Source organism: Meriones unguiculatus, chromosome 10 (genome assembly GCF_030254825.1).
Source record: "Meriones unguiculatus strain TT.TT164.6M chromosome 10, Bangor_MerUng_6.1, whole genome shotgun sequence".
Classification (NCBI taxonomy): Eukaryota; Metazoa; Chordata; class Mammalia; order Rodentia; family Muridae; genus Meriones; species Meriones unguiculatus.
The window spans coordinates 41,132,596-41,159,826 of NC_083358.1; the positions used below are offsets into that span (position 1 = coordinate 41,132,596).

The 27,231-nt window shown below is 48.7% G+C and overlaps 1 protein-coding gene and 1 long non-coding RNA gene across 2 annotated transcripts in view; one reads left to right on the forward strand and one right to left on the reverse strand.

Annotated features, from left to right (window-relative positions):
• The window catches only part of Abcc12 (ATP binding cassette subfamily C member 12), a 59,910-nt gene that overhangs the window by 10,585 nt on the left and 22,094 nt on the right, over positions 1-27,231 (forward strand). The window contains exons 7-19 of the mRNA XM_021656888.2: positions 696-844; positions 3,383-3,490; positions 5,341-5,619; positions 9,999-10,070; positions 12,376-12,500; positions 14,767-14,839; positions 16,277-16,480; positions 19,643-19,777; positions 19,887-19,962; positions 20,056-20,124; positions 23,544-23,633; positions 24,595-24,698; positions 26,890-27,087. Of these exons, the coding sequence (XP_021512563.1) occupies positions 696-844; positions 3,383-3,490; positions 5,341-5,619; positions 9,999-10,070; positions 12,376-12,500; positions 14,767-14,839; positions 16,277-16,480; positions 19,643-19,777; positions 19,887-19,962; positions 20,056-20,124; positions 23,544-23,633; positions 24,595-24,698; positions 26,890-27,087 (1,682 nt within the window). The remainder of the gene's footprint in view (positions 1-695; positions 845-3,382; positions 3,491-5,340; positions 5,620-9,998; positions 10,071-12,375; positions 12,501-14,766; positions 14,840-16,276; positions 16,481-19,642; positions 19,778-19,886; positions 19,963-20,055; positions 20,125-23,543; positions 23,634-24,594; positions 24,699-26,889; positions 27,088-27,231) is intronic.
• On the reverse strand, positions 22,849-24,720 carry LOC132656851 (uncharacterized). The gene is made up of 3 exons (XR_009594617.1): positions 24,600-24,720; positions 23,487-23,595; positions 22,849-23,373 (listed from the first exon to the last, which is right to left on the reverse strand). It is a non-coding gene; the product is annotated as an uncharacterized LOC132656851 (long non-coding RNA).

The window sequence follows — 27,231 nt, forward strand, 5'->3', positions numbered from 1 at the left end:
TGGTGGCAGGCAGATATGGTGCTGGAGCCGTAGCTAAGAGTTTCCACCCTGAGCTGTAGGCAGCAGAGAGCAGATGGCCAAGAGCATCCTGGTGTGGGTGCTTGAAACCTCCAAGCCCGCCCCCAATGACACACCTTCTCCAATAAGGCCACACCTACTCCAACAAGACAACAACTCCTAATCCTTCTCAAGCAGTTCCAATCCCTGACCTCAGACCAAGCATTCAAACATATGAGCCCAAGGGGCCATCCTCATTCAAGCCAACATGTTTTTCTTTCTTTTTTATATGTGTCTGCGTATGTGTGTGCTGTATGTGTGGATACATACTTGTATATGTATGGGTGCATGCATGTGGAGGCCTGAAACTGACATGGTGGTGCCTTCCTTGATTAGTCTTCACCCTGTCCACTGATGCAGGGTCTCTCACTGAACCTGGAACTTGCTGGTTTTGGCTACTCTTGCTCACCAGCTTGCCCCAGAGATTCCCTGCTCTGCCTTCTGGTGCTGGGATTACAGCCATGACCCTTCCTGCTGAGCTTTTACGTGGGTCCTTCAGACCCAAATTCTGGTTTATAACTTGCGTGGCAAACATTTTATCTGCTGAGCCCCTTTTCCAGCCTGGGAGTAATACATTTCTCAATGCTAGGGTATGGCATGCAAAATAAGATAACACACAATTGCCTTCTCTTTTGCAGATATAAGAAAGAGAGAGAAAAAATTGCTGGAAAAGGCTGGCTATGTCCAAAGCGGAAACTCTGCGCTAGCTCCCATTGTGTCCACCATAGCCATCGTGTCAACCTTCACCTGCCACATCATCCTGAAACGCAAGCTCACTGCCCCTGTGGTAAGAGCTACCTCTAGATCAGGCCACTTTTGCTCCCTCTCCTTGGTAAGCCCCAGGTGAGAAGCCCCTTTCCGTCTTTGCTATGCCTGGCATCAGAACCCCCGGTTGCAATATACCAAATGGTGCCAGGATATTTCACTGAAACAATTAATTAAACTTAGATTTATTTCTCAGTGCTAGGTTGTTTTTGAGCCCAGGGCCTCGCACATCCTAGGAAAGCACTCTACCTCAGACTCTGATCCAGTTGGCACATGAATGTGTGGACTGGCAATGAGCCTGCCCACTGCTCGTACTCTGTCCACGCAGGGCAGGAGTGGCTGTTAGGACTGGGGCACAATGTGGGGGTAGGGTGAGGCAGGGTGGGCAGGGATGAGAGAATATGGCTGAGAGAACTTGGTTGCTTGGCTGTTCTTTCTGCGGTGGTGTGTGCTACAAACAGGGGACCCTTAGACTGTTCTCTGGTAGGGAGAATTCAGAAGATCAGGCTGGAGTCTGAGTCAGGGTTCCTCTCAGCTTGAGACCTGGGCCTGTCCTGTTTAAATTGTGACCCTCCTACTTGCCAGCTATGACTTGTGACAGGCCATTGGCCATTCCTGGCCTTGTATTCATTAGCAGTAAGCAGCCTGGTAGTAGATAGTTCCTGTCAGTGTGGGTGGGAGGAGGGGGGGGTGAGTGAGTAGTTTTGCATAAAGCCTGGGAAATTATGGGGTGGGGGTGGGGGGGCTCTTACATGCTCTACATTACCTGCTTTCACCCAGGTCACGTGGGTGTGGGCTGAAGCCTCTGAGGGGAAGTGGGATGAATGTAAAGCATGAGGGCTTTTGACAAGGGAACAGAGCATTCAAAGATAAAGAAATGCTGAGCTAGAGAGAAAATAGCTCTTGGGTTTAAATGAAGAAAAACACAGCTAAGACAGTAAAACCAAGTGTCCGCAGGACAAGTAGCTGCAGGAAAGTCAGCAAAAGCAAAGGAGAAGTGGGGGGGGGGGGCTAGTGTGTGGGGGTGGGTGAGGGTTTGGGGGAGGGAAGGATCAAGGATAGCAAAGTTTGTAGAGGAAACAGCATCCAAAGCAGGGATGTCAAAAGAAGTGGAGGTGGGGATCATGATGAGAAGCAGGAGCTTCTGCTTGGCCATCCTCTGCTAATTCCATTAACAGCCTCGGTATTTTTGTATGTGAGAGGGGTGATTTCATTTTCAGGCTCTTTGTACCCGCTTTAAGACCACTGTAACGCTGGTGACCCAGTCACAAACCCAAAGCCAGAATGAGTGACAATAGTGTCCTGTATGAGCAGAACACTGCTCAATTATTGTGACTGCTTTTGATGGTCCCAAAACTACACACACACACACACATATATATATATATATATGTATGTATATGTACATACATATATATGTATATATCCACACACAAATATATAAATATGTGTGTATGTATATATATATATGTATATGTATGTATATATATATATATATATATATACATATACACACACACACAAACATATTTCCTCCTCTAGTTTTAGTACACCAAGGAAAGGAAGTTGAAACCAAATTATGCTAATTTTTCTGACATGATAGTTTAGAGGAAAGCAAGATCTAAAATCCAAGATCTCCAGATTCAGAATCCTTTTTGTTCCCTTTCTCTGCTAGGGTCATTGCACCCTGAGGTTGGCTTCCAGGTCCACCAGGTAGCCTGTGTACTGTCTGCGGAAATCTATGGTTTTGTTGTTGTTTCTGGATTTTTTGTTGTTGTTGTTGTTTTGGTTTTTTGTTTATGTGTGCCAAGGTGGTACTTTTGGAGTTAGAGAGTTAGGACCAGATGTTATTGAGAGCAATTGCTGTTATCCTCTTAGCAATGTAGAATTAGCTCAAATCTGGACCGTGCCCACAGGGCCCGTTCAGTAGCAGACACCTCACTTGGGATCTGCTGGATGAAGCTGTGTTATTAATTTCTTAAATGGGCTAGGAAGAGGCTGATAGTTGAAGTTGGCATGTGAGAAGATGAAATCACGCACCCCAGGGAGCCAGCAGAGAGAAAGAGAAAGCTTGTCTTCATTGAGTATACTCGATATCCAGGGATCCTGGGTGGGGCTCAGTGACTTTGGAGCTGCGTGCTCTGGAGAAAGGTGCTGTGTGGCCCCAGAGGGTTAGATGCCTCTGGCTAATCTAGAGCAGAAAAAGAGTTAGGCAAATCTGCACAGGGCTTTGAATGAACAGTCTTGGTTTGGATAAAGGCACAGTATGGTATGTATGAAGCTGCTCAGTTGTGGGACAGTCTCCTTTCTGGGTGGCAAGCAAGGGTGTATGTTTCCCATCATTTTTGTAAAAATTCTTGAAGCAAAAGAGTTTGCAAGGCCATTGCCCCCACTTTGCCAACCCATGGTTTCTGAGCCATGAAATGGAAAAACGTTCCTCTGTGAATCCCAACTGTGCCACTGTTTCTTATGTTAGGGAGTATAACCCCCCATGGATAGAGCAGCTTGGCGCTAAAGCAACTTGCAGTCCTAAACTCTTGATCCTCTCTTCCTTCTTCAGGCATTTAGTGTGATTGCCATGTTTAATGTAATGAAGTTTTCAATTGCAATCTTGCCTTTCTCGGTCAAAGCAGTGGCCGAAGCCTGTGTCTCTCTAAGGAGAATGAAGGTATAACTAACACTGGGTGAGTAGGGAAGAGAGCGCATTTCTGGGGGGTGGGTGATTCTTGGAAATGGGGTGGGATTCAGCTCTACTGGAGGGCTGGATCGTGTCTGTGGCTGTGTGGAAATGAAGCTGGAATAGTCGGTGTGCCAAGGAGAGAATGAATGGTCAAGGCTTCCCCAGAGATGTCCTGGAGGGAAAACAAGACAGAGCCTCTATCCACAGAGGGGGTTCCTAACCTCCACAACTCACCCAAGGCATGATTCTGATATTCTCCGTCAGTGGAGCTGACCCTGCCTGACTCAGCCCCTGGGTTGTCTTGTGATGAGTGTGGTGACAAGCAGCACCTCAGGGTCATCATTTGCCCACTCTGTGTAGCCACCAAAGACAAACAGAGGCACATAGGAAACAAAAAGAGAAAGGAGAGTCTTTATCCTTGGGAACTCTCCTGGTACTGAATCAGATGCCCTAGTAAGTTATGTACGTGGTAAGGTGTAAGTGAGATGCAAGAATGGCATTTGATGGATTTGAGGTAAGGACAGGAAAAGGAGAAGAGCATTTTTTAGGGGGAGGGGCACAGAATGGCAGCTCAGATGACTGTGAAATCTGAAGTCATCTCCAGCATCCTGCACCCATTTTCTTGCTTTCAAGTAGTCTAGAGCCGCAATTGAGACTCCAGTCACTTCCTCTCAATGAGGACAGGCACTCTTGTAAGACCAGACAGGAATGTGTGCTTGTGACACTTACAGGTATACGAGCCAACAGTCCCTCATTTGCCCTGTCTGCCCCTGTTCTAGAAAACAAGTGTGGGTTTTTGGATTCAAGGAAGGGTGTTATTTGTTGGATCTTCAACCTCCACACGGTCCCATCACCTTCACTGAAGTCTCCATCATTTGTTCTCTGAACTTAGATTAAAGTAAAGTGATTGAAATACCAGTCCTCCTCAAATCATGCTTACACTCTGCTCCCAAAGAGCTGTTAAATGTTTGGCATGCCCACCAACGCTCACCTGTTCAGAACCTGTGAACTCCAGTCTCTTCCAGGACTGCACTTGAGCCCTTACCAAGTTCCTCAGTTGGCTCCTCAGTTCCTCCACCTTTGTTTTCCATCCAAGTTCTGCCTTGAGCTCTGGGATCCATCAATCCCAGATGGCAATTTCCACCCATTAGACTATGCCTTGCATGCTGTCTTGTCTGCCACGCTATGGCCTTGACCACGTTTTCCTTCTCTCTCCTCTTCTCCACCTGCACAGACTCAGCTCAGGCACCAGACACATAGACCTCCCGGAAAGGGAATCATGTGTCCCTTCTCTGGCCGTTAGAGTGCTGTGTCCTTGTCACACTTTACTGCACCGATCCGTGCCTGCCCCCTTCTCCTCAGACCATCTTTTCAGGATCAGAGGCTATGCCTTATTTGTGCATGCATTTCTTCCACTTACCCCACAGTCTGACATGTCCCATTTGGTAACTTGTAAATTGTTCTGTTGAGCTGAGTGGGGAAGAGGACAAGGAGACTGAGCAAATGGACCTTGGTTTCATAGGTATCTGTCATATGGTGAAAGCCATACCCCAGGGCATAGGCTCACTGTCTTGGGGATGAGGATGAACGTAGCTGGATCAGCATTCCCCAATGTGGATGACCCACATAGGTCTCAGGTTAAAAGACACCTGTCCCAGATAGTTTGAAGTGGTGGACTGTTTCTGCCACAGTGCTCCTGGGGGAATAATGTCTGGTCAGTGCTGGATGTCTTAGGTAGAAATGCCAAGATTCTAATCTGAGGTCATTAGAAGATATGTTGGTAGGATTCTTGCAAATGGATGACATCTGCCCACTCACTGTTGTCTCTTTAATCTTAGAAAATCCTCATAGCTAAAAGTCCCCCATCCTACATCACCCAACCAGAAGACCCAGACACTATCTTGCTTTTAGCAAATGCCACCCTGACATGGGAACAAGAAGTCAACAGGAAAAGTGACCCACCAAAGGCACAAGATCAGAAAAGGAGCATTTTCAAGAAACAGAGGCAAGAGCTGTACAGTGAGCAAAGCCCATCAGCTCAGGGAGTTGCTAGCCCAGAGCGGCAGAGCAGCAGCTCCAAGTCAGTCCTACACAACATCAGCTTCGTGGTGCGGAAGGTGAGTGTGTCAGTCAGCCTTGAATTACCATAGTGAAATATCTAGACCACTTCATCTGTAAAGAGCTGGGGTCTGGGAGTCTGGGAGATGGCTTGTTGGTGAAGCGCTTGCCAAGCTAACCTGAGGACTCAGGTTAGAGCCCCAGCGCCTACATGAAAAGCGATGAAGACCTGCAATCCCAGCGCTGGGGAGGCAGAGACACGGAGACATGGGGATCCTTGGAACTTGCTGGTCAATATAGCCAAACCAGGTTCAGTGAGAGACTCTTTATCAAAAATGAATGAATGAGTGAGTAAATGAATAAATAAGGTGAAGAGTGATTAAGGAAAAACTCTACTCTGGCTTACTCAGGGCTGGGGGTGTTAGAGGGAGAGGAAGACAGGGAGAGGGAGATGGGGAGAGGGAAAAAAAGAGGAAATTGAGATTATTTTGACTCGGTTTTGGATATGACAGTTCAAGATCAGGCTGGGGGCCTCTGGTGAAGGCAGTCTATCATTGCTTGGGGTTGGGAGCGAAACAAATCACTACGTCCTGTATCAGGAAACAGAATAAAAACATGGATGTTCCATAGTCCCCTTTGAAGGCATCACTGCAACAACCTAAACACCCCTATAGCATATCTGCTCCTAGAAGTCAACACTCTTCAGCAACAGCTATCACAAGAACCAATGTCCACTTGAGGGAGATTCGGCTCCCAAACTGTAGCAGAGGGTGTGTGTTTTGAAGGCAAGGCCTCTACTGTGCCTCCTTGTATTATATAGCTCTGGCTTTCTCATACCCCTTGAACTGGAGATGATGGTGGGATGCCTCTAATCAGGTCCCCTGTCTTCCGTGTGCAACTTTGTAATAATGTGCATGAATGTGCCTGCACCCTCTCAAGCTTAAAGAAGATGGTTTCCGTTGGTCCTGAATTTTGGTGCCACCTCTAGAACAACTGTAGTTTTGTTTCATTCTGTTTTTGAGGTGAAATATTTCTATGTAGCTTAGGCTGGTCTTACTAGTCATCCTCCTTCCTCATTGTCCCTGTGCTAGATTATAGATGGGGGTCACCACACATGCTGTTGTAGTCACTGCACTTGCTCTTCTAGTTAAAATGTTTCCTGAAGGCCCTGGAGATAGAATCCAAAGCCTTTTATGCATTATGCAAGCACCCCACCCCTGAGCCCTTTTACCAGTATGGTTTTGAATGGACAGTCCAATTTGTGTGGCTAGCCTCAAACTGATTGGCTTTAACAGAGTCTTTAAAACTCGTTTCTAATTTCACATTAGAATGCTAAGAGACAGGAAAATAACCTGCCTATGTACCCATCACAGAATTAACTTTTTTAGCTGCTCCATCCACTACTCGATTTTATGACTGAGGAAACTGAGGCACACGGCAGCTAAATAGCAAGGGTCAGGTCTCATAGCAAGCCAGTGGAAGAAGATGGCATACTTACACAACTTACACAACCCTGTCTGTACTCTGTTGTTTGTTTGTTCGAAGACAGGACCTCACTGTAAAGTCCAGGCTATTCAGGAACTTGTCATCTTCACACCTGAGCCTTTGGTCTATACTCTGTTTCCCCCTCCCCTCAGCTTGTGCTACTCATCATGAAATACTGCTTTTGTACAAAACACAAACAAATTTCTTTAAAAACAAACAAACAAACAAACAAAAAACAGCCCGGCAAAGATTGGGTGGGGGCAGGGCTCACGGCAAAGATTGGGTGGGGGCAGGGCTCACGAGCCAGCCAGGCACTCCTTCCTTTCCTCGCGAGTGAGGGTTGTGGAACTGCTAGATAAGGCTGAGAATTTAGGGAGCCTGGGAGCCTGGAGGTGGCGTTGATATTGCTGAAGCAGGCTCAGTGTCAGTCTGTGGCTAGTAATATAATCTCCCGTCTTGTTGACGGCTTTCCCCGTGCAAACAATGCAGAAAGAGAAGCCCATAGCCAAAGTGGTGAAAGCTTGATAGGCCCCTCTGCAGGTAGCGGAACCATCTACCACATGCTCCCTGAAAATGGTGCCAGCCTAGCGCCACGGAGCTCAAGGCCCAGTTGTGTCCCTGCTCAGTGAAGGCACTGAGGTCACGTCACTTTCCCCTGCCTCTGGGCCTGCACCCTAATTTCTTCAGACAGGCTTAGGAAACTGGTATCCTATAAGGAAACTGCCTTCTAGCCCTCTAACCACCTTGCTCCATACTGTCTTCTGTATATGGTAATATCTGGATTTGCGCATCAGAGGCACAGGCAGCATTTTGTGAGCTAGTTCCGTTCCAGGCCGAAGCCACTTACCAGCTACTTTATCTTGGGCACATCGCCTCAGCTCCTGAAGAGTCTGTCTCTTTGCCTGCTGCACGGATTTTTATAATAGTGTCCACTTCACAAGGCGGCTGTGAGAGCAGAGAAACCACATACAAAATTCTTAGCTCATGGAAAGCTTCAACTGCAGTTAGCAACCGCTGCTCCCTTTCCCCTTTAACAATCTTGGCTAGCTTAAATTGTTGCTCTTAAAAGTTCTAAATTCAGGCCATCCAAGTTTCTCCAAATTTAGCTCCACGAGTCTATTAGACCTTGTTCTCCAGGATGAGATCAGGGCATGTTAGTCAGAGTTTTGCCCTTAGCCCTGAGCCTATGCCTGCTGCAAGGCTCTTAATGTTTGGTGAATGAGCAAACAAATGAGCCACCCAGAAGATGCAGCCCTCCTGGGCTTTATCCTGAAGGAAAAAAGTAGGCCTAGGAGGCTCTCACCTGGCCCCAAGGAATGGCCAGGACTCAAGGGTGGCTTACAGGAAGCCTCTATGAAGCTAGCCCACACCGTGTCTCTATAACTAGCCTCAGCATCTTGAAGTGCTATTGTGGTTTAAAAGGTCAGCTCGATATACTCGCAGCGTCAACAGTGTGGGTTCCATAGGGCAATGACTCCTTCTGTTCTGTTCATGGTTTAATTCCCAGTGCCTAGCATGATGTGAGGCATTCCATAAAGATGAGTCAAGGAAGTTACTGATGACAGACAGCAACCCTCATGCTAGGTATGTCAGGAGGTGATAAATATACCTAATCTAGCTTGGGATGGGGAAGGAGCCATATTTGGCCCCATACCAAATGCATCTTTGTCCTAAAGGGTTGCATCAGGAGTATTTGCAAATGTTCTAGAATGCTCCACATGCAACCTCTGTTCAAACATAGAAGCGGGCAAGCTGTCAGTTGCCCCTCTCCCTCTGGGGTTACGCCAGAGGCCTCTGTGACCTCTGCCTTACCTCTTTTTAAATGTACTCATCCGTCTTCCACAGAGTGCTAGACTTTGAGAGCAGCCCTCAGGTAGTAAAGGGGTGTTGGGGTGTCACACAGAGCCGACCTCACTTTGTCAGAAGTTGCTTGAGCTTCCCTGGAAGCCTGGTGCTTCGTTTGTCTTCTGTGTGGGCCGAGTTAACAGAGCGGGCCTTGTAGGTGTCATTCTTTACCTGGATCATCCCCTTCACTCCTGCTGCCACCTGCATCTCACCTCAGACCAGCTGCTTTCGCTCTCACTCAGCACGCGTTTTGGGGCCAGCACAAGATAATACATCCACCTTCTGAATAAATTTTTGTTGTACCTCCATTTCCACCCACTTCTTGCCCTTTCCATAATACACATTTGACAAAGTCCACATTTCAATTGCTCTCCTTCTGTCCATCTCCAACTAAAACGCAAGCACTGTGACGGGGGAGGGGGCAACCCAGGGTTACCCGTTGGGCTCATCTCTGGGTGGCTAGGATTGCCTGGGATCCAGAATGTGCCTCCACATGACCCTGGAGTCAGGGCAAGGTGAGGGCTGGTGCTCAGAACAATGCCTGATGCATCACAGGCACTCAGTGACAACTTGATGGCTTGACACATACACAGCTGTAAAGTCATCCTGAGGAGATAGTGAAATGACTCGATGTTCTAAACTAAGTTGTTATGATGAAAGATTTCATTAAAAGTGACTTTTGAAACCACACAGCTCTCTATATTTAAGTGTGTCCTACCTCCCACTGGATCACGTCCTCCTTTACCTGCCGTTAGACTCACTTCCTGGTCTCCGAGCACAGGACAACCCTCATGTCCAGAGGGCCTCTGTCTCCTAAACTTGCACGAGGCTGTTTTACATCAATATGTGAGCAGGATTTCCAGGTTTCCAAAAGCCCTCTGGGTACTCTGCTGGATGCATGAGGGAGGGCGCTTAATTAAAACTCACATCTCCGCATCCTTCCAAGCTGTGCATACGAGGCTTGGCGGCTGAGGCTGTAGCTGCCACCTGGTAGAGGTGACAGTAGCCTCTTGTCGGGCCAGCCTGGTCAGCATAGAGCCCAAGCCTCCCTCCACCCTGCCCCCAAGAAGGTGGGGGAGTAACTGTCTTGTGTCTACTTCTCCGACAGGGGAAGGTCTTGGGAATATGTGGGAATGTTGGAAGTGGGAAGAGTTCCCTCATCTCAGCTCTCCTAGGACAGGTAAGTGTGTGGTGACAGCCGGAAGGATGCCGTTGACAGGATAGCGGAAGGGTTTCCTCGCTTTGGACTTCAGGGGGCTTAAGCAGCCTGTAGAGCCGTGGTCAGGTTTGGCTGCCCATGGCTAGTGTGGACATTGTTGATGACTTCCCTGGGTGGATGCATTTGGCAGCTCCAGGCCTGGCTAGACATGGGTCAGGATTTTCACCCATCTTGGGTTTATCTCCCGAGCACAGGTGTTAAACGGTGATAGCCTCCTTTCCTGCAGCTCCATGTTGGTCTAAATAAGTGATAGATCATTAAATCTGTGGCTTCTCCCTTTGCTGTCCTGGTTTATAAAGTCCAGCAAAGCAGCTTGGTGGAGAAGGAAGGAACTGGGACTCAGGGCATCTCCTGATGAATTTTTTTTATTGTTTTCAAGACCCCAATACCTGCATGAGAGCCTTGAGGAAAAGGTGAAGGAATGAATGCACAAAAGCAGTGCGCTCTGAACACCTTGTGTAGGAAGAGCGAGGTTCCTAGGTCTTGTCCTGCCTCTGCCACGTCTAGCTGTGAGACCCTAAGTAGGTGCTCAGGCAATCTACTATATCTGCAGGAGGCCTTCATGTCGCCATGTTTTACCAGCTTCACCCTAAGCGATTAAGACATGTTTGGAGGAGGTGGGGAAATTAACTCTTCCTTCTGCCTACTGTTGTCCCTGAAGGGAAGCTTGATTGATCTGGGGTTGCCTCCCATCGCTGAGAGAATTTGGGGAACCTCAAGGCTCAGCAGGGCCCACTGGAACAGGGGTGTGAGTCTTGTACGCACCAATGTAGTTTATCTCTTTGGCCTCCCTTGACTCTCAGCAGGGGGAGTGACCACTTCTCTCCTTCCTGGAGGTGAGGTAGGGCCTGGGTTGGGTGGGCTCTGAGTCCTAACTATGTGTGCTTCTGTGAGGACCCTAGGGTCCTTGGCAACCAGCCACACACTCCACCTATCAGCACAGGTCTCCAAATAAAATAAGAGATGCCCCCGCCTATGCTCAGACTTCAGCACCGGGAAGCTTATTTGTTCACAGCCAGTCCCTTTTTGGGATGTGTTGATATAAAAGGAAGGAAACTTGCAAGTCTCCCTCTAGCTTCTACCCTCTGATTTATTCCTTGGGAGCGTCTCAGAGAAAATTGAACCCTTCTTCCATGAAACAGTGAGGGAATCAGGCACTCCATGACGGAGGAAGAGGGAGTGGGGGTCCGAGATTCTGAGGGTTCACCACTTTGTTTCAGTCATGTGCTCACCATTTTCCCTTGGACAAAGAAACTGAAGCCTTTGGACCTTGTTTATTCATCTACAAAATGGCCCAGGAGAGCTGTGGCAAGGGTCAGAAAAGGGAGTGTGCACAGTAGTCAGAGCTAAGTCCTCAAGACCAGTCACAGCGTCAGCTGGCTCAGCACAGTGCCTGGAAGGCACCTACTATTTCTAGAACTGCTCTTGCTAATATTATCATATCTTTTCCAAGTTTAACTCGAGGCCCCTTCAACCATTCCCAAGGTTTTCAAAATAGTACCACATCGTGTGACACTTTCCTTGCTCAGCCACACTGCCAGCACCCCGTGATTATCAGCCCTGCAGGTCCCCTCTCCTGGTAAAGCTGGATCCTGATATTACCACCATTGTCTACCATTACCTACCAGAAGCACACTTTGTGGGATCAGCTTAAGGGCCTGTATGTACTCAGTGTCATAAACGGGGCCTCACGTGTTTTTAAATTGGATTGCTTGGTGCCATCAAAGTCCCAAAAATCCACATGAAAGTGGATTTTCCATTCTTTGTGAAAAGAAAGAAAGAAAGAAAGAAAGAAAGAAAGAAAAGAAAGAAAGAAAAAGGAGTTTTGGCCCCATAAGGCCTGAATTCTTGCATGGTTACAACCCTGCGATTCAGTCACAGCTACTACTTTATGGTGGGGTCTTCCAGAGCCTCCACCCCAGGGGGGATAGGCTGTCCTCTGCTCCAGGGACCCGACTAAGGAGAGGTGGACCCATTTGGCACAAAGGTAGAAGGGAACCTCTGGTTACCCATTCACTCTTCAGGCCCCTTGCTGGGTTTGAGGTGTGTGTAGCCTCAACCCTCCAGCTGGCATCCTAAATTTCCTGCCTTGACCATGCAAGTATCCCACCTAGAGACCCTCAGCCACACACTTGGGCTTACAGGGTGTTTACAAGCCGTCTGTCAACCCCTATATCCATGTGACTTGTGCTTGTGTAGGAAAAGGGCGGCACTTGGGAGAGAGCCTGTAGCATGTCTTCTAAGGGTCCTCTGCTTATCATTCCAGATGCAGTTGCAGAAAGGGGTCGTGGCTGTCAATGGACCCTTGGCTTACGTTTCTCAGCAAGCGTGGATCTTTCACGGAAATGTGAGGGAGAACATCTTGTTTGGAGAGAAGTACAACCACCAAAGGTATGATTACCGGGATGTACCAGCACTACCGTAGTTGGTGCACCCTGCTTCCGATCTCAGGCCACCAGGAGTGGTTACTAGGCGGAGAGCGTTCTTCACTGAGTTTTGATGGAACAGTCATGGGGTCTGCCCAGGAGCTGGGATTTCTTTTTTTCTGGCTCAGGAGTTCAGGAGAGGCGCGTTCTGCAGCCACATGGCATGCCCAAGGAGAGGACGTGGTTGTGGCTTCCTTCCCAGAGCAGGGTACCATATGCTCTGAGGTTCTCTGTAACAGGGCATATGTCGTTTGACTGGTGAAAAATGAGTCTTGCAGTTCTGATTTGGGCTAAGTAACTAAAGTGTTGCTTGAGATCATGAGCAGCCGGCGCACAGTTAGTCCTGACACAATTAGTCCTTGAGGGCGCCATCAGGGGATACTGTTGTTAGTGTCCTCAAAGGATCTAATGAAATAAAATCAAACTTCTGGTTATGAACCTTTGATGCGTGTTAGGTCATTGTCCTTATGTTTTGGAAAGCAATGACTTCTTAGATTGGCTTGCCTCGGGTGAGTCCTGCAGGGGAACCCGGGTGTCGTTTCCCATTTCACTGATGTTGAAGCTGAAGCTCAGACGGGTGCCCTGGGCTCTGGCGTCACTTGTTTCCATTGGGGCTGCAGGGTCACTCAAAACCACTTACAGTTTAGGCTTCTTTTGTTATCTGAGCCCATAGACTCCTTTTCCCACGGGCCGGCATTGGCCAGCAAATGTGTTCCCAGCAGGAAGTCTGTGGCCTGCCCTCGTCTTTCCCTGGTTGTGATGTCCTCATCAGAAGGCTCACATGTGACAAGAAGTTCTGATCAGTGGTGGGAGTCCTTGGCAGGAGCCAGACTGCTTTGCTCAGCGTCTCGTGGCCACAACCCCGTTGGCCTATGCCCACACCATCTCTACCTGGAATGCCTTTTCTTTCTGCAGAAGCACAGAATTCAGGACAGTTACTTAATTTACCAATAAGGAGGCAAAGAAAGCAAATACTAACCAAAGGCCTGCTATCTGCCGGGTGCCATAAGGAACAGATATTGCCTCATGTGCTTGCATGAGTTACTTTAGCACTGTGTGACAGATTGCCTGACAGGAGCAACTTAATGGAGGGAACGCTTACCTTGGCTCATGGTTTCGGAAAGCTTCGGTCCGCCAGGGCGAGGAAGGCGTGGTGGAACAGCTCCGTCCGTGGCTGTGGGAATCTATGGCAAAGGCTGTTGTCAGTTAATGTTGTGGTTACCAGCCCATCTTAGTAGCAGCATGAAGCTTGCCAAGTGGAACAAAAGTCCCCGGCTCAGTGTGGGGCCCAGGAGCTGCTTAAACGGGGCACACATGAGAGCACCACCAGGGAAACCAGCTGTTCAGACCAGTGGCCAGATCCTGAGGCTCTTGGTCACTGTGGTGCCTGCGGACAGTTCTGTCCACTGCGGGTATGACTGGGGTTGAGATACACAGGAAGTAGAAGCAGTGGACTGTCAGCTTCTCTCTTACTGTGGGGCCTCACACCTCGCTAGATTGTGTGATGCCAGGAGCCCCAAGAGGTGGATTCCTATGGGGTGTTTGTGTGTGAGTGGAGTTGAGCCCAGTTAGACAAGGAATTTGCCCAGTAACTTGGCTGGGCAGAGCTAGCTAAGTCCTCCTGAGTCTGAACTCCAAGGCTCCACAATGGGTGATCTCAAGGAACAAAACATCCCCAGAAGCCCCAGAGCTGGAGTCCATTTCCCCCTTTTCCTCTTTCCCCTCCAGTGACATCTTTGCACCTGTCTTATTTTCTCTAACACTGTCGAGATGATGGCTGGACAGGGTAGCTTTACAGAGCAGAGGTCGCGGTTGACATTTGTAATCATGTAATCCTATGCCGCTCCGTCACATACGTCCTCCCCACACATTCAGGCCTCAGTTCAGCCCTGTGTTCTCCCAGGGGCCAATTTCAACAATTTCAGCCCACATCTTGATCTTCTTTGACTCAAAGAGCAATGGTAGCCAACACCCCCAGGATTTTGTAGTCACTGGTGTCATTTTTTTCTGGATGACAGAAACCCATAAGGGGGGGAAGCAACCCTGAGCCAAGGAGAAACCCCAGGGGTCAAGGAGAGACTGTCTTGGGGACAAAGCGACTTGCCTGGGGGCCTTGAGCAGAGCAGCATCCAGATCCTCGCCTTGTCCAGCAACAACAGTGGCTTCTTCGGGAGCAGCCTAGGCAGCAAGGCTAAATGCTGGTCTTACCATTCTGACCTCTATGCCCGCAGGTACCAACACACAGTTCAAGTCTGTGGCCTCCAGAAGGACTTGAACAGCCTGCCTTATGGAGACCTGACTGAGGTGAGCAGAGCCAAGCGCCATTACCCCAGCTGACCCTCCACCTATATCCACATCTTGCAGGGCAGAAAGTCCCAAGGCAAATGCTTGCAAAGTCTGTTTTCTGCCTATCACAAATTCTTCTTTGGGGTCCCCTAACTGGAGGTGGACCCAAGCCTACCTGTGTTTGCCTCATCATGGTTGCTTCCACGGCCCACTTCCAACCTTTTCATCAGCCCAAGAAGGGTTCCTGAACCTCAAGGCCTAGCTCTGTCCTCCAAATAGTGGCCCAGGGTGCTCCACACACTTGTGAGTCCCAGGGCTCCTGTTCTCTGTCTCTGCGCAGCCCAAGAGTACTGAGCCACCTTCAGACCTTTTCCCTTAGGCTGCCTGTCCAAAGTGCTGGCTTGGTCCAGGGTTGGGCTCAAATGACCCAGAGCCATTGGGCCACCCTCCTTTCTCTCTCTCCCCGCACACCATGCCTCTCGGACAAGTTTTCTCACAGTGCCAGCTCAGAGAACCAGCTCCTTTGGTCTCTCACGCTGCCTGTGAGGAGTGACTGGCGTTTCTGAGTCACACACAGCTCTGGCTTCCCCTCCCAAGTTGTCTCTCTGCAACCCTGCCAGACAGCCAAGGTGTCTGGCCATCTCCTAGACTATTAAGAGCTAGTCCAGTTCCACTGAGGAAGGCTGTGGAGCTCCACAGTCAGCAGCAATTTGCCACCAAGTGCTGCAATTAATGCTTGTTGGTTAGCCCTTGGTGACTGTGCTGTTTTTGCATGTCTGGTGGTCCCTGCTGAAACATGAGCTCATGATTCACATGTCACTTATCTTGCCCAGCTCCGAGCTCCCAGCTCCCAGCACTCAGCTCAGGAGCTGGGCATCCGGGTACGGTGGGATTCACTCAGTGCTCAGGAGGCTGAGACTCCCAGGAAACCATAACCTAGGCTTCTCATCTTGCCGCAAATGTTTACTGAGCCTCTAATCCATACCTCAAATCATGGGTCTTAGGGATTTAATGGTGAGCAAGAGAGCATGTGTCTTGTTTTCAGAGCACATGCAGTTGCACACAAGAAAGTCAACAGAGGGGCCCTGGTCCATCTCCCAGGCACTCCTTTTCATTTTCCGTTTTCATTTTCCATTCTTCCAAAGTTCCTTGCTGCAAAACAAACAAACAAAACAAAGCAAACCAAAAACACCCAAACCAGCCAAACAAAAAACTTTTATGTTATCAGTCAATATGTAGTAGTCTATAGAGACCATGCTTCGGTGAAGTGAGGGAGACAGAGTTCTTCCAGTCAGCCCCATTTAGTGCAAGGGGCTGAGAAGAATTCGGACAGAGAAAACTGGCCTGTGCATTTCCCCCTAAGTCCCGGGGAGATTTAGGAAGCTCCTGGCATATAAAAACTATGGGGTGGCAGGTGGACTTAATGACGGGCAGTGTCTTCATCCCTGTCTACAGATTGGGGAGCGGGGTGTCAACCTCTCGGGGGGACAGCGGCAGAGGATCAGCCTGGCCCGTGCTGTGTACGCCAACCGTCAGCTCTACCTGCTGGATGACCCGCTCTCGGCCGTGGATGCCCACGTGGGGAAGCATGTCTTTGAGGAGTGCATTAAGAAGACACTCAAGGGGAAGACTGTGGTCCTGGTTACTCACCAGTTGCAGGTGACAGGGACAAGTGTGACCCATGAGGTCTCGGGCTGAGCGCAGCCTTTGATGTTCAAAGAGACTCCTATTCTGTCTAAAATGTGCCTTTCCCACCCCGAACGAACTGGCTTTCCCTGGACAGGGATGGAGAGGGCAGGAAATGTAAGAGACACTGGCCAGTCCAGCTTCGTGGTGCCCGATTCTCTCTGTGTATGACTCCATTGGCTTAGTCTTTGGGGTCAATGGTGACATGACCTTTCCTCCACTACAGAGTAGACTCTCCAAGATCAGTTGGCTCTGAGATCTGGGCCACTGGTGCCAAGGAAATGAAGAGTCAGACAGGGACAGTTCAGGCTCTACCCTTTCTCCAACGGGGGCTTGATGGGCCTGAGGTCAGGGGCCCCTTGTCTGAGGACTGTGGAAGCTCTGCTTTCTTTCCTTACCCAGAAAGTCATGGACTTCAATGATGAGGGCCGCAGACTCCCCAGTCTTCCCCCAACCCAGGAAAGGCTCCGGTAGCCAGGACTAGTGGCCAGCGCTGAGGCTTCAGGGCACTCCTGCCTTCTTAGAGCCTGTCTCCAACTGAAAAACAGTCTCTCTCTGGCTTAAGAGGATGAATCTTGCAGAAGAAAAGGTCAGGGTTTATGTTAAAACTGCAGAATTTGGCTGCATGGTCACAGACCTTGTTGTTTTTGTCCCACATACAGGTTATAAAATGGGAGTCTAGGATCCCCTCTCTACCCAAGATAATCCAGGGTTCCCCACCAGGCTGTCTCTCTCTACTCTCCCTATGGCAAGTTTTTGAGATAAGCTGTATGTGTGTGTTTTTATGTTTGTGTGTGCATGCATATGTGTGTGCATGTGTGTGAACTCGTGTGCAAGTGTGTGCATGTTTGAGCATGCATGTATGTGTGTGTGTGAGAGAGAGGGAGACTATAGGTGTGAGTGTGTGTTTGTATGTGCATACATGTTTGCACCTCTCAATGTAGAAAGTGTCCCGTGGGCATTGGGAGATGGCCCATTGGGATAGTGATGCAGAAAGCTCTGTCTCGTTGGCCATCTGGCTTGATCTGGGGGCAGGAGGCAGATCTCATTGCTTTTCGGGGGTGGGGGAGTTGAGCTGGTGGGAGGATCGAAGCAGCAAGTAAGGTCGCCATAGCTATAGGACTCTGTAATGTTGGGACCAAGCCTCCCCAGAATAAGCTTTGAACATCCAAATTTTGCACAAGTAGGTGTCTGGTTTCTCCAGCAGGTGTGCCACCACTCTAGAAAATACTGAGGCTAGTAGGACAAGATCTCCTAGTTCGCCTGCAGGTCAGGGCTAAGGTAGAAGGCTGTCTGGGTTCAGTCTGGAATCCCATGTTTTGATTAGAAATGGCCTCTGGCCTAGCCAGAGTCCTAAGTGTGGTTACCACAGCCCTGACCTGTGAATATCCAGTCTCTGGCAACAGCCTGCCCTGGAAGGACTGCCTTTCTGAGGAGTCCTGGGTTCTGATGGGTGTGAGACAGAGCTGTGCCTCCAGGATCTCTCACAGAGAGTAAATCTTCCTGGCCATCTTTGGTGCTCAACTAGCCATCGGTATGATCTTGGGCAAGCTAGTATTTTCCCAGATTCTCCAGTACTATACCTTTCCAAGGTCATTCATTTTCATCCACTTTATGCTTGTTGGAAAAGGAAGAGGGCCACCAGGTGGCACCATAGTCTTGATGCACTTTTCATCCCAATCTTTGTGGGGGAGGGGAGGGCTCAGCCTCAGACTGCAGCCCTGGGGCTTTCCAGAACATTTCTTAAGCTGCTACGACCCCAGATGCTTTGGCATAACCGGTCAGAAGAGTCACTGGTCTGTTTACTTGAGGAAACAAAGCGAGGCCAGCAGTCAGCTGCTGGTATCCACTCAGGGCTCAGCTTCCTAAGTGTTCGCAGAGCACGGCTGCACACAGCTACTACCCCTGTGTCACCGGGGTGAACTGAGGGCTCGCTGGCCAGAGGGACCTTTGCGGGCCCTTTCAAGTCCAGGCTGTGGACCCACACACAGGCAGAAACACCTATAGACCGTAGTAGGCCCCGTGTGCCTCCTCTCCTCATGTGGAAAATGAGTGGCTTACCCACGCTGCCAGCTTCCTTGGGTCTGGAGCCGCAGAGGTTGAGAGATAAGATGTGCCATCAGGCTATGAAGCATTAGAGAATGGTGTGCGAGGTTCAAGTTTGTCTTGTGGGGAAAGGAAGCTCTGTCAGAAGGGGTCTCCACTGGGCACTAAGAGCCAGGTTCCTGCCTGGGGAATCCCAGCAAATGTGTACAGCCATCAGTAGTAGCCCCTGTGTTCAGGATTCGAATGGAGTTTAGCCTTGAACAGAGTGGAAGTGCAAAGCGGGAGCTCTGGCTTCTTTGAGTAGGACTGTTCCCAGTCTCTCAGCATCTTGCCTGCCTCTCAGAGGGGACTATCTGCCCTTTGATGGGTGGACCCTATCAAGAAGAGCTCGTTCTTCTTCCAAAATTAAAGCAAGTCCCTCTTAGCAGAATTCCTTAATCACGGGATGGACGTGAACGTGAAGGGTCTCGGAGGGTCAGAAGATCAGGTGCTTTGGGTAGCATGGGGCATATAATATTTCTCACATAATCACTGTAATGTTAAAGCTGATGGCGATGTGGCCTGTGACTTGGTTTCTATCCCCTGGACTCAGTGGGTTGGGGCTTCTGACAGGAATTAGACTGTATTTCTTATCTTTACCAAACCATGGCCTCCATAATAGCCAACTGATTTCTTATTAGGGTTACTCATTCAGAGGGAAGCAGCCAAGGAAGTTTTGATTGCATCACTGTGGCAGCCTGAGTCCAGCTTCTGTGTCCAAGAGGCTGGGGACTAGCTCAGTGGTTCTCAACTGGGGTCCCCCTCCCCCAGGGGCACTTGGCAACACTTGCCAACATTTTTGTTTATCACAACCAGGGAAAGGCATTCTTCTGGTGAGTAGAGAGACCAGAGAGACTGTGAAATAGCCTACAATGCACTGAAGACAAGGAATTATTTGCCTCCTCATGCTGTTAGTGCCAGGATTGAAAACCCTGTAACTCAGTGATTCTGGGACAGTAGGCGGGGAGTTTGGTGGACGAGGGTTGGGCGGGCTGTCTCACTGCTCTCAGCAAGGCAGAGTCATTGTGGATTGCTGCACTGTCTCTGCAGTTCCTGGAGTCCTGTGATGAGGTCATTTTGTTAGAAGATGGAGAGATTTGTGAAAAGGGCACCCACAAGGAGTTGATGGAAGAGAGGGGGCGCTATGCAAAGCTGATCCACAGCCTCCGAGGATTGCAATTCAAGGTAACAGTGGGCCTGCCCAGTAAGAGGGATTAAGAGCCTTTCCTCGTGACTTTCCACTTGGGAGAAGTCTGTCATTTCGCTTTCAGAAGTCATTTCACTTTATCTCCAGGATCCAGAGCGCATTTACAATGTAGCCATGGTGGAGACACTGAAGGAGAGCCCAGCTCAGAGGGATGAAGACTCTGGTACAGTCAGATGACAGTCCCCTCTCTCACTGCCCCTGGATCCTGAGTGCACACAGATTTTTTCATTATTTATTATACAATTTCTCATCCTAGACTTGGCTTCAGGAGATGTGAAAGATGAACCAAAAGAACCTGAAACAGAAGAATTTGTAGACACAAAAGGTATTTACCATCTTCTCCCTTGGTTGTGTATCCTGGAGTTCATGCTGAGCATCCGTTATCAGGGTAGAAGAGTGGAAACAATGGTTATTGCTTTGGGAAGCTAGGGTTGTGGTATGTTGTAGTATGATCTTATGTTGGGTAATGTCAACTTGATCAGGTTGTGAATCCCTATGAAGATTAGTAAAATCCTCTCCTGGGTTCTTTCTGAGGACATTCCTAGAAACAGTCACCTCCAAGGAAGACACACCTTAAATGAGGGCATCACCATCCCCTAGGTTGGGGACACAGATGGAATAAAAGGGTGAAAAGAGGAGATGCCATTGGTGCATTCATTCTCTCTGTTTTGAGGCCACCATGAGCAAGAAATTGTCCGCATTTAATTAATCAATCAATCAATCAATTGTGATTATAATGCAATTATATCATATTTTCACACTTCTCTTTTTTCCCACTAACCCCCCGTGTGCCCTCACCCTTGTTCCCTTTCAAATTCACAACCTCTTTTTCTTTACTTGTTGTGTGTGTATGTATGTTCCATCCATATAACATATAACATATAACAAGTACATGTTACTTGTATGTACATGTTTTCAGAGCTGGCCATTTGGTATAAGATAACCAGCTGGTGTGCTCTTGCCTGGGGGAGGACTATTTCTCCTGCTCTCAGGACTCCTTAGTTGCCTGTGGGGCCTTGTGTAGGGTTGGGTGTTGTATTTGGTCATTAACATTTACTATTGATGTATCTTTTAGTAAAGCTGCGGTTAATCCTAAACCAGCTGTTTACACAAATCACCACACAGAGACTGGGATTTATTTATTTAACCTAGATCACAATGCTGGGCAATAGTTACTCCATCCTAAACCTCCAAGCCCACATAGGTTCCTACCATTCAGATTTTACCCATTATACTTGCTTTTAGTAATATCTTAGGTCCAGTTCCTCTCTCCACGTCGTTCCAAGACCTCTCCTTCAGCCTCTGCTCCCCCAGCTTCTGCTCCTGCCACTCCTCTTCCTCCTCTGCCTCCCACTCCTTTCTCTCCTCTAGCTCCTCCCCTCTCCCTCCTACTTCTTCGTCCCCATTGCTCAACATTGTGGCTGGTTGTCTCATTTTGGCATGTTTACACAAAGTTGAGACAGGTGAGATGCTTAGAATAAGTATAACAATGCAGTGTCTGGATTGAAACCAGAGAGTTGGGGAGAGAAATCAGCATTTGAATGAACAAGGGTAAGGTGTATACATTCCAAAAGAACATTATACCAAAGTTGCGTCCTTGTGAACGTTCCCTTTCCATGATAGCATGTCTGTTGGTGTCATGCTTGTCCAGCATAAAACCAGAACTCGTAACCTTAGTTTCTTAATCTACAAAGCAGAGAAGTAATAGAATCCACTTCAGAGAGTCTTGCAAAGGATAAGTGAGAAATTGTCCATGAAGTGATTAGCAGAGGGCCTGAAACATAATGACTTTTGGAAGTCAGGTCTAGATCATTTCCATGTGCTGCTTTGATCTCTTCCCTCCTTCCCGAGAGGTCAAAGCAGCTCATGGAAGTGATGTAGAGGCAAGGGAGAACTCAAGAGCCCCCGCTCTTCACAGGAAACATTGAGAAAATGTCATGAGTGAAGCAGCAGATGGATCAAGGCTGGGTCAGGTTACAGGTCCATTCAGCAAACACGTTCTAAGCATTGTAATGAGCACCAAGTTCTGAAACATACCTGAAGAGAAGAGATGCAGTGTCCCAGATCTATTGTCTAGTCTGGAAGAGGTCACAGGCAGAGGGGGAGCTGTGGCAACCTGGGATAAAGGTAATGGGGAGTTGCCACAGGAGTAACAGATAGGCTCTGGGGAGCTCCACAGAGGGCGCAACCTCTACTCTGGTCCTTCAGGAATGTGGAGCAGTTTCCTAGGGGAAACATGATGAGAAGATAGGAAAGGGTGGAGGGCTTGAGGATGAGATTATGAGAAAATTCCAGGTAAGAGGAAAGAGAGATGAGACTGGCCAGGGCTACCTCTCTTGCTTAGACCATTGCTCTTCATTCCTTATCCCCAGGGCACAAACTCTGCCTCAGTCTGTTTAGGGATTACAAGTCCTCAAAGTACCCTCAGCAGGGTGGCTTTCTGCCAGAGTCATGATCCTTACTAATAATGTAGGATCATATGTAGCAAGAAACACACAGAGACACACATACGTACACACACACTTTGGCTAGGTGTGGTGGCACAGGCCTGTAATCCCAGAGTGAGGGAGACAGAGACAAGAAGATCATGAGTTTGAGTCTTGCCTGGCCAACCATAACATGCACTGTTTCTGAAGCAAAGCAAGAAGACAAATAATCAAAAGCCAAGAGTTCACAGCTGCACCCTGAAGATGCCATTCATCTTTCAAGCTCTCCATCATTTTATATAACCAGCTAAAGACAGAGAGAGAGGGAAAAAACCCTGCCAACTAAACGGTAGTGCCTATCAAAAGGAAGGCACATCTGGATTTCAGAATGTTAAAAATGTGAAGAAAAAAGTCATGAGTCGCTGGAATCTGGCAATGCTAACGCTTTTGTGACGTGCACATTTGGAAAAGACAACTTATTTTTATGGCTTGTAAGTCTTCCCAGGCCAAAGGAAAACACCACGATATCTCTTGTATGCTTGGTTGTTGGTGCTCAGCATCTGACATCCTGTGGGGAAGAGAGACCACCCACCCTTCTCTGGACAGGAAAGTAGATGGTGAAACGTCAAGGTTAACCACTGGGTTGAGGAGCACTCTGCATTGTGCTGAAAGGGCAGGGCACACACTGAAGACTGTGCTGCTGTCCTCACCCACTGCTAAAGCCCAGGAAAAGCCCCAAATGGTGCCAGTCACTCCACTGGATTGGCTGGCTGGCAGGCTGAAGGGACTGTTGCCATTTGTGCCTTGGGTTGCCCTTATATGCTGCCTTTCCCTCATTTTGCAGCCTGAGAAGGTAACGGGACATTCCAAAGACATTTGTGGGCTCCCAGGCAGAGCAGGATGGGGTTTTGTCCATCAGGCATCTGTGAGGTAGAAAAGAGGCCATGTACAACGTTCCCCCATCCACCTGTCCCATCACAGCAGGGCACACAGCCCAACTGGAGCTTGGGGGCTCTCAATGCATTCTCATTTGTGTCTTCTGCTTAATGTCCAGTTCTGGGAGCCAGCACAGTCATATACTCCCAGGGTAAGCACATAGCAAACACCATCGACTCCTCAGAAGACTCCAAGCCGCATCCCTCACAGGGCTATAAGGAGGATCAAATAATATAAACTAAGCAAGGCACATTAGAAAGCATGTAGAAAACAGGACAAGTGCCCTTAGCAGTGGAGGGAGGGGTGCAAAGGGGGAAACGCTGACCTCACTGTTTGCCCACCTCTGGCCATGAAGCTCATGGCCTTGTGTTTGTCTCCATAGCTCCCGTGCACCAACTTGTCCAGATTGAATCCCTCAGAGAAGGAATCGTGACCTGGAAAACATACCACACGTATATTAAGGCTTCTGGAGGTTTGGTATAAAACATCAGGTTTCTTGATTTAATTTGCATTTAAAAAATCTGTTTTTAAACTGTTGGGTTTATGTTTTTATGATTCCTTCACCAATTACTCTTTTTATGCTTATGCCAGGGCTGCTTATCAGTGCTTTCATTTTCCTCCTAAAACCTAAAGTCTGATAATACAGCCCTTTAAATGGAGTCATTTTTTATCTCCATTAAAGCTGCCAGGTTCTGTTTTATTGGAGCTGAGTGGGCAGCAGCCAGGAGCCATTGATGGTACACACACACACACACACACACACACACACACACACACACACTGATGGTTGAGCATAGCTGTGATCAGCTCGTCACACGAAACTGTCTGCATGTACAAGTCTCTTCCAGCAAGACTAGGGATTTGGATATATGTATATTTTTAGAGATGGTGTCTATGTGTAGCTCAGGCTGGCCTCAAACTTGTGATCTACTTCCCCAAGCATTCTCAGGCCTGGAAAAACAGGCTGGTCCCATCAGGCTGCACTCTTGGCTTGCTTTTAGTGAATAATGTATTGCTCCTATTAAATGGAACAGCAAATGGGTACAGTATCACATGCCTGTAATCCCAGCTTTGGGGAAAGCTGAGGCAGGAGGATCATGATTTTAACCATTGTTTGAGGTTAGCCTGGTCTGTATTTCAAGAGCCTGTCTCACACAGACAAACAAAAAAAATTTTTTAAGATGGTAAGGTTTTTCTAACATATTGATATTTGGTTATGCTTTCAATAAAATGGGACAGATATCCTTATTGGGGTGCAGGGGCTCAATAAGACATCTTGAGTCAACCTAGCATTCGAACCCTTCTGGCAGGGATCTTTTCTCTACAGGCTTTGACTTTCCCGAATCCTAAGGGTGAGGCTCAGGGTAGACAAATCTGCCACTGGCTCTCACATCTGCCACCCATCTGCAACACCCCCCCCCTTTCTCTGGCAGGGTACCTGGCCTCCTTCCTGGTACTGTGCCTCTTCTTCCTGATGATGGGCTGCTCTGCTTTCAGCACCTGGTGGCTGGGGCTCTGGTTAGACAGAGGATCCCAGGTGAGTTTCCTTTGACAATGCCGACTCTATATCTGGAAACAAAACTAAACAGAGCTTGCCAAACAGAGAGTGACACCCAGTGTTTTCCCTTTGTCCCCTTGCCCCTTTTGGAGACACTGAGGCCAGTTTCTGGGCCATATAATTCAAATTCTTGAGATTTTTTCCTTGCTTTTCAAAATAAGCAAGGCAACTGGAGGTTTTGCATGAACAACTTCAGGTTAAAACAGTTTGCTGAAAAATCATGTCCAGAGCAGGGTAGTATAAGTCTGAAGTTTCCAAGGAGGAGGGACAGAGAGGGACCTAGAGAGATGAAAAAGATTGGTATATCTCAGACTCTGGAGAGAAAGTGCCATCTTGTCATGGATACCAATTAGTGCAAGAAGGTTCTTACATGGCTCTACTCTCCAAACTTGCCTTAGCAGGGAGCCTGAAACAGATGCAGCCTTGGAAGTGCTCCAAGGTCGTCAGGGACCTTCCATTTCTCCTAAGGTTTCCATCTTTGCCAAGGGCCTTCCTGGGTGGGACCAATACATTCTTTCCCTCCAGCTTGCTAGAATCTTCCCTGGTTGTTGGATGTGACTTTCAAAGCTTTTCCTGGAGCTCCAGGGAAGTGCTGTAGGGGTCGCCTGCTCATCTCCCAAGATTTTATGGTGGGACCACCTTGTTGCCATGACATCAAAGTAAGGGTGCATGCGTGTGGGAGAGGGGAGAAGCTGTCCTTATGCATAGGGCAGTGAGATGCCTGTTCTGTGAAGATAAATCAAGATCTGTTTTCAAATATGTGTATTTTTCGACATCCCCTGCTTATGGAGATTCTGTGCATTCCTCAGAGAACCTCAGATGTAAGGTCAAGTGGAGCCATCCCTAAACTCAAGGCTTCCTCAAAAGGTCCCTGAACACGCAGCAACAGTGGCGTGCCCCTGTGGTTGTTCCTGACCTTCAATGTTGTGGCTACAAGCTCCAGCACAGAAAAGCCTTCTCTGCAAGCTGAGCCTTTCATCAGCTAACCCCCCAGGGATGCTTTTGCCTCGACAGACGCTCATCCATCAGCCACCTCTGGTTTACATTTCCCCATTACTGTAATCAGCAGAATGGCATTTAGAAGAAACATGTTTGTTTGCTCCCCAAAGGCATCCTTGACTTTTAGCACACAGCCCAGAGAAAAATGAAACTGTCAATTTCTCGGCAACAGGGGAAGATGGCCCCTCTCCAGAAAATGCTGGTGAAGTTGTGTCCTCTCGCTGGGAGGGATGAAGCCGTAGTTTGTCGGAATGCTCTGCAAGCCCCTTGGGTTTGCTAGGCTCCCTCTTTCTTGCCAGGGACTCCAGAGCAGGGCAGCAGCACCCCCAAACAGGTGGCTCTTGGAGACAGGCCAGGGAAGAGGATTGAGGAACTGGACCACCTAGAGACCCCTGAACCTCATTAGATTGTAGCTGCTGCTAGCTAGGCAGCTTGGCAGGTGGGAGGTTGGTCGCTTGTTCTCTGTCTTGTCTGGGTTGCCCAAGGGGAGCCAGGCCAGCTTCTTAGAAACCAGAGGCCCTGTTTGTTTCTGGGTCTTCTTGACCTAGCATCACTGCAGGTCTTCTGAGGCACAGGTAGCTTCCAGGACAGCTGTCCTACACCTGATTATCAGGTGCCCCTCTGTGGAAGAGGCATGTGACGCTCAGACAGCCCCAGAGGGACCTGAGTTGATTTTACCTACATGACTCATTCTTGAACTTAATTTTTTTGTTGTTGTTTTAAATTTTGTTCGTTTCTATGTATGAACGCAGGCACTTGTCTGTGTGTGTGTGTGAAGTCTGAAGGTTGCTTTTTGAGTATCTTCCCTTACTACTCTCTACCTTAATTTTTGAGGTAGGGTTTCTCACTGAACTTAGAGCCATTGTTTTGTTGAGGGGTGTCTAGGCACTGAGCCCCAGGAATCTGCCCATCTTCCCCCAAACTCTGATACTGGGGTTACAGGCCTGGGCCACCGTGCCTTGCTTTTACATGCCAGTTAGGGTCTGAACTCAGGTCCTCACACTTGTGCGGCAGAGTCTGCCCACTGAGCCATTTCTCCCGTCCCTCCTGACTCATTCTTTAGCAGCCAGTGCCTCTTTTCCGTTTCTTCTCTTTGGAAAGGTTGTCTGGGATAGCCCCCTTCTCCTGATAGCACAACGGTCCTTGATGCTTCTTCTCTGTTGCGTGCCAGGCCATCTGCGCGCCCCAGAGCAACGACTCAGCCTGCAGTGCCGACCAGATCCTGCAAGACACCGAGCACCACATGTACCAGTTGGTTTATATAGCAAGCATGGTGTCTGTGCTGGCATTCGGCATCATCAAAGGCTTTACCTTCACCAACACCACACTGAGGGCATCCTCCTCGCTCCACAACAGGGTGTTCAACAAGGTAGGGCCCCAGCGGGCTGCTGGTCCACCGGCTGCTCAGTGCACAGCCTTCAGCAGGCCCTGGCAGTGTGCCAGACCCTGGGCTCGACTCTGGGCACGGAACAGCTCTCCCGGAGCCTGCCGTCTAGTTTTCAGGGGGTCTGCC